General features: G+C 33.7%; 1 protein-coding gene across 2 annotated transcripts; it reads left to right on the forward strand.

The window, feature by feature from the left end:
• On the forward strand, positions 1-4,742 carry LOC108477189 (cation/H(+) antiporter 18-like). Of its 2 annotated transcripts, none has more exons than XM_017779659.2 (4): positions 1-132; positions 1,920-2,188; positions 2,261-3,262; positions 3,366-4,742. In XM_017779659.2, the coding sequence occupies exons 2-4, from the start codon at positions 1,988-1,990 to the stop codon at positions 4,569-4,571; spliced, it is 2,409 nt and encodes an 802-aa protein (XP_017635148.1). In that variant the 5' UTR covers positions 1-132; positions 1,920-1,987; the 3' UTR covers positions 4,572-4,742. The 2 variants fall into 2 exon arrangements, with proteins under 2 accessions (XP_017635148.1, XP_017635149.1); XM_017779660.2 differs by lacking the exon at positions 1-132 and adding an exon at positions 1,654-1,788.
• Positions 4,743-7,351: the final 2,609 nt, after the last annotated feature.

Here is a 7,351-nt window from a genome sequence, read left to right on the forward strand (position 1 = left end):
TTTCATAATTGTCTTGCTTCATTTCTTCACTGATTATACAGGAGAGGTTTTTCTCATCACATATATGAATAGAAAAAAAACCAGTGTGATTAAGAGATTCTCACAGTACAACAGTGCTCTCAAGTTTTTCAGGTAAGTAGTAAGGACTCTCTTTTTCTCTTTCATTTTTCTTCTCGTTTTTCTCTTAAGTAAAGTTTTCTGTTTGGTTACTAAGAAAATCATCAGATAAAAATATCGGGAGAGAAAAAGCAAACATATCGTCCTCTTAAAGAGTTATAAGATAGTATGGTTTCATATCTATTATGAGACTGAAACGGATCATTCATTTTTTTTTCATAACAGTTGGGATTCTACGCTTGTTTAAGTGGTTGAGATCGTAAATTTGTGGCAAGTTTGAGGGAATGGATGGAACTAGGACTCAAAATTTTGAATTACAGATCTTGCTTTCAGATCATTGCTTTAGGGAAACACATTCACAGCAAATGCAGGCAATTCGCTTAGGACATTTGCCGAAAACTCAAAATATTTTGATTTAACGTCAACTACGTTGAAAAAGTATGTAAATTGCTTTGAAAAGACCCTAATGCCCCCAAACATGTGCCTAGTTTTAATGATTCTCATACACTACTAGATGATACTAATATAAATATTTTTTATGAATTAATATCATTTTATTTATATAATTAGTATTTGATATATTAATAATGTATTTCTTATTTACAATATTAAAATTTTGTCATATGTATCTTTTAAATATTTTACTGGACATTATCAACCCTTAACTCTATTTATAAAATTTAAAAATTCAATTGGTAATATACTAAATATTTTTATATAACATATTTATATTTTATTTTATCTCTTTACTAAGGGAAAAGAATTCAATAACATATGTTATTCAATCATTAGATTGATATTTTTTGAGTGATTTTTGTTTTTTAAAATTTTTAATAATCTTGTCGTGATAGATTTTGATCATATCTACTTTTCTTTGACACGATACTTAGAATTATCCATAGTTCCTCCTCAACCCATAGATAAGAGGATAATGTGTTTCAATGCACTTAAACACCACGTTCTCCTACATTGGCAACAATGCACATGCGAATCAAGCTAAGATTGTCGCTTTTTAATTTATTTAGATTACTATTATTAATATATTTTTGTAAATTTCCTTATATTTTCATTAATATATCTGAAATGGATTACCGCAATTAATATCAACAATTTGGTAATTAAGAAAATATCTACAATTTTTCCAAAGATGGAAATAAGCTTTTAAATTTATGAATTTTAAAGTTTTAGATTTGTTTACATTTATTATTATATTAATATAGTTCAATGAGAAAATCACCGTTACACACCATGGATGTATTTTAGTTTGTTTTTTCTTTAAAGATAAACACAAGATTAAATATATTTAGATTTAAATTTTAAATAAAAATTATAACTAGACCTAAACATAAATAATATGAAAGATAAGTTGAAATTGAACATTTAAAATCCGAAAACTTCAATATTTTAAAATTTAGTGTAACTTTCTAGTTTATTTTTACCAAGTTATATTATTAGTCAATTTATCTTATTGTTTGTTAGCCCACAGTCTTGACACGTTTCGTATATTTTATTATTTAATAATAAATGTAGCAGGCTCTAATTTAGTAAATATTTAGTGTATACCCTTTTTTAGAAGAACTTTACAGAAACTGGAGATTCTTCTATCTTTATTTTATTTTATTTTTCTTAAACTCCGCTTTTTCTGTGATTTGAGCTTGATATCTTTCGAAGGTGATAACTTGAGATTCCTCAAGTATAATTAGTTTAAGATTTAGATGATAATTTCGATTTGAATGGCACTATTGATGTTTACTAGTTTAATCTTTCTTTCCTGAATTAATTGTTTTCCGTTGTATATACAGTAACCAGGTGGACTGAATTTTATCAATAGCAGATTCGTTAGCGTTATCGGTACTGGTAGTGGTGCAATATGGCTACGAATACTTCAAGTTCAAGCCATTGTCCTTCTCCAATGAAAGCCACATCGAATGGGGTGTTCCAGGGTGATAACCCTTTGGATTTTGCACTCCCTCTCGCCATCCTTCAGATATGCCTTGTGGTTGCACTCACTCGTATTCTCGCTTTTCTTCTTAGGCCTCTACGGCAGCCTCGTGTCATCGCCGAGATTGTCGTAAGTTCCTCTCTTCAGGATTTTTTTATTAACAATCGGGGCAGAATTAACGGCTTGGAATCTTTTTTGTAGGGTGGAATATTACTTGGTCCATCAGTTCTTGGTAGAAACGAAAAGTATCTGAATGCAATCTTCCCAGCTAAGAGCCATACAGTGTTGGATACTTTAGCTAACCTTGGTCTCCTTTTCTTTCTATTTCTCGTCGGTCTTGAGTTGGATCCGAAATCAATTCGCCGCACAGGAAAGAAAGCTCTTTCTATAGCAGTTGCAGGGATTAGCCTACCTTTTATGCTAGGAATAGGAACATCATACGCCCTTCGCGCAACTATCTCAAAGGGTGTCGATGAAGCTCCGTTTCTCGTCTTCATGGGGGTTGCTCTATCCATCACTGCCTTTCCTGTCTTAGCCCGTATTTTGGCTGAACTGAAGCTTTTAACCACTGATATAGGCCGAATGGCAATGTCAGCTGCTGCAGTAAATGATGTGGCTGCATGGATTTTACTAGCTCTTGCCATTGCCTTATCAGGAACCGGAAATTCTCCTCTTGTATCATTGTGGGTTTTCTTGTGTGGTACTGGTTTTGTCGTCGGATGTACATTCATTGTCCCTCCTATATTCAAATGGATGGTTCAACGTTGCCCTGAGGGTGAACCGGTGAATGAATTGTATGTATGTGCAACTTTGACAGCAGTTTTGGCAGCAGGCTTTGTTACTGACCTTATTGGAATCCATGCCTTGTTTGGTGCATTTGTAATTGGAGTTCTTGTCCCCAAAGAAGGTCCATTTGCTGGTGCCTTAGTGGAAAAAGTTGAAGACCTTGTTTCCGGCCTCTTTCTCCCTCTGTATTTTGTGTCAAGTGGATTGAAAACAAATATTGCCACAATTCAAGGGGCTCAGTCTTGGGGCCTCCTTGTTCTAGTCATCATTACTGCATGTTTCGGAAAGATAGCCGGCACTGTCTCCGTTTCCCTTCTATGCAATGTGCCTTTCAGTGAGGCTTTAGCCCTCGGGTTCCTTATGAATACAAAAGGCTTGGTGGAGCTCATCGTTCTCAACATCGGTAAAGACAGAAAGGTGAAACTTGATTACTTATTTGAGATTGGATTGGCCTCTATATTCATTTCCTTATATATGTATAAACTCAGTTAATCTATGTTTTAAAATTGATATTTTGCAGGTTTTAAACGATCAAACATTTGCAATCATGGTTTTGATGGCCGTCTTTACAACTTTTATAACTACTCCCCTTGTGATGGCGGTATATAAGCCAGCTAAACGACAGGGTAAAGGAGACTACAAACACAAGACAATTGAAAGGAAAGAGAGCAACTCTCAGCTTCGTATATTGGCCTGCTTCCATAGTTATAGAAACATTCCCACTATGATTAATCTCATTGAGGCTTCACGTGGTACTGAGAAAAAGGAAGGACTATGTGTTTATGCATTGCATCTCATGGAGCTCTCAGAAAGGCCATCCGCCATGCTTATGGTCCATAAGGCAAGAAAGAATGGGTTACCGTTTTGGAATAAAGTGAAACAGTCTGGTGGTGATCAAATTGTGGTTGCTTTCGAGACTTTCAGGCAACTAAGCCGAGTGGTGGTCCGCCCGATGACTGCGATCTCATCCATTTCTAGCTTGCATGAGGATATCTGTGAAAGTGCGGAAAGAAAAAGGGCAGCCATGATAATTCTCCCCTTCCATAAGCACCAGAGGGTAGACGGAACATTCGAGACAACCCGAACTGACTACCAATTGGTCAACAAGCGAGTTCTTGAGCAAGCACCATGCTCGGTTGGCATTTTAGTTGATCGTGGTCTAGGTGGAACGACGCATATATCAGCTAGCAACGTTGATTCCATCATAACAGTCTTGTTCTTCGGTGGACACGACGATCGCGAAGCACTCGCTTATGGCACACGTATGGCCGAGCACCCAGGCATCAGTCTAACCGTTGTTCGCTTCGTACCAGGCCCCGAAGTTTCGGGTGAGATCGTCACAGCTGATATAAACACAAGTGACGATCGAGTCCTGATGGAATTCAAGAACAAAGCCTCTAATGAAAACTCAATAAGTTACGAAGAAAGAGTAGTAAGAAGCTCCAGGGAAACCATTGAAGCGATTCGAGAATTCAGCCGATGCAACCTTTTCTTGGTGGGCCAAATGCCTGAAAATCATGTCACTGCGACAGCCAAACTAAATGCTGCCAAGACCGAGTGCCTTGAATTAGGGGTAATAGGCAGCCTATTGACTTCCGCAGAATTCTCAACATCAGCATCTGTTTTGGTAGTGCAACAATATAGAACCACAAAGAAATCACCTCCTCCATCACTGTCTTCCACAAAGGTAGCTGAGATTCCAGAAGCGGATGTAGAAAGTCCATGAACCGTTGACTAAACGTTGCTTTGTACATATTGTTCGAAGTACAACATCATCATCATGATGATCTCATTCCAACCATGATCATGAGAATTAAATTGAATAATAAATTGCTTTTTTACTTTATGTTGGGAATATAAACTATGCCAATATCGTTGAATAAATATCTAGTTAGAATGTGTGCAACTGTTCATTTAAATAATTTTTTATTATTCATTAATGACTTCATTCGGTCAACTGTTATGCAAGTGAAGACACAATTTTGTAGCTTATATATATGGCTTTTAAGATCGTCGGAGTCATATTTCATTTATTACTTCTGGTATTTTATCAAACTTATGGATTTAATTCCTATATATTAATGAAAGCATTTTTAGTATTTATATTTTTAAATATTAAATTTCAGCTTTTGAAAATTGTTAAATTCATTAAATTTTATTATTTTCAAAATCTAAGGTGACAAATATATTATTATATATATAATATTATGTCAATTTATTATTCTCACATATTGTCGACTAAAATCTAATTAATAGATTAATAAATGACATTTGTGCTAAAATAGAAATTTTGAAATTCAAAAAGTATTAAGGACTTAGGATGATCTAATTAAATAGTATGGGCTAAATCTACAACTACACGTATAGTACAAGACTAATAATTGAATTTAACTAAATGGATTTAACAACTTATATTTGGGTTAGGATTAAAATTTCAAATTTCAAAAAGTATAAGGATTAAATTGATCAAATTAAAGTACAAGAACTAGTGGCAAAATTTAACCCTTTTTATTTGTGGTGCGTTGCTGTAGAGATGGTAATGGAGCAGCGTGAGGATAGATATTGCTAAATCCATCGCCACTCCACAATTGGCACGTCTTACTTTACCACTCGTCTTACTCCACTATGGATGTATAATCTTGAAAACCATTATTACCTCCACAAATATTGGATGCATCCATATCCACCCACCCCACTCCATTTCAATTTAATTTTTGCTACTTATATATAATAAATTTAATATTATTAAGTCAAGCAAATATTTAAACATAATTCTTTAAGAAATATTTAAACATAAGATATATGGATGTTTTTCTATAGGCATAATGACAAAATTAGCCCCAACATTTGGGTGTTGGGTCACTTTGGCCCTTAAGGTTTTTTTTAAGCACTTTCATACATAACCTTTGTTTTTTTGGTCAATTTGATCGTTTTTTAATAGTGTTGTTGACGTGGCCATTAAGGGACTAACGACGTTGACATGAATTTTTTTTTTCCACACCACACGTATATTGATGCTAACGTGACATATAAGACAAAATAATGTCATGTCAGCAAATGAATTTAAACTTAAAAAATAATTAAAATTAAAAAAAGAACATTTAGAAAATTTTGGGGGTTTACCCACAATTAAAACAATTTTAAAAAGTAAAACAAGTTAAACGCTAACCAGAAAAGAGAAGTCCGATTGATCACAACAAAAAAACTAAACCCTAACTTTTGAATCAGTTAATCAAAACAAAATGTTAGAACCCTAACTCGAGAAAAGAAAAAATTAGGGTATGTTTTTATAACTTTCACCTTTAAACTATTATATATGTTATTTCGGTTAATGTTTAGGGTTCTTGGGTTTAGGGATTTTGGTTTAGGTTTTAAAATTTTGGGGATTTTCAAGGATTTTAAGGTTATGGGATTGTTGATTTTGGGGAATTTCGGGTTTAGGGTTCATTTATAACGTGTTTTCTCTTGGCTCTTTTGCAGTGAAGATTGGTGAAGATTCATGCTCCATGAAGAAAAGGTACAAACAAACAAATAAACTGTTATTTATTTTAGTGCTTTTTTTTGTATGATTGTTTCTTTTTGTATTTGTTGGGATTTGCTTTTGTTTTTTTTACTTTATTGCAACTTTTTCATGTATTAGGAGTTAAATAAATCTGTCTAAAGGAAGATTCCCCTTGAGCTAATATGTTTAATATGAAACAATAAATGTAATATCCTGATTTTGGGCCTAGTCGGAATAGTGGTTTCGTGACCACAAAATCCGAGATAGAGATAATTATTTTATGATTATTTTAAGGTCTATGATATGATTGCATGATTGTGTGAAAATTTCGTGAAGAAATTTTATGCATAAAGTGCTTAAATTGAAATTAGGGACTAAATCGAATAATTTGCAAAACTTGTATTCTAGAAGTTTCTAGTATGAAATTGTTTTGAAATATTAATTAGGAGGTCTTAAATAGAAATTTTACCAATTTCTAAGTCTATAGACAAAAATTGGACATGGATGGAATTTTTGGAAAGTTTAGTAGTAAGGGCATTTTGGTCATTTAGGGGTAAAATGAATTAAAATACAAAATTAAAAGCCAATTTTGCTCATCTTCAACCCCATGGCCGAATATAGCAAGGAGAAACCATGGCTAGGGTTTTTCAAGCTTCCAAGCTCGATTGTAAGTCCGTTCTAGCCTCGTTTTTAATGATTTTTACATTTTTGGAGTCCTGGTAGCTCGATTTAGCTTATGCTAGCAATAATTTAACCTAGGGTTTATATTTGGAAAAATACCCATAGGTTAAATTTGTGTATTTTGGTGTTTTATGATAGAATATGAGGTTTTAAATTATGTTAGACAACTTATGCTACTCGGTTTTAAGCGAAAACTAGCAAAAGGGCTTAATCGGTAAAAATACCTAATAGTCATAAGTACATGTTAGAGTGAGAATTTGATGTTGCCATAGAAGGGAAAAATGATCAGCATGTCATAAAACATAAGAAAATAGGCTGAAGTT

The sequence above is a fragment of the Gossypium arboreum genome, chromosome 1 (assembly GCF_025698485.1).
Source record: "Gossypium arboreum isolate Shixiya-1 chromosome 1, ASM2569848v2, whole genome shotgun sequence".
Classification (NCBI taxonomy): domain Eukaryota; kingdom Viridiplantae; phylum Streptophyta; class Magnoliopsida; order Malvales; family Malvaceae; genus Gossypium; species Gossypium arboreum.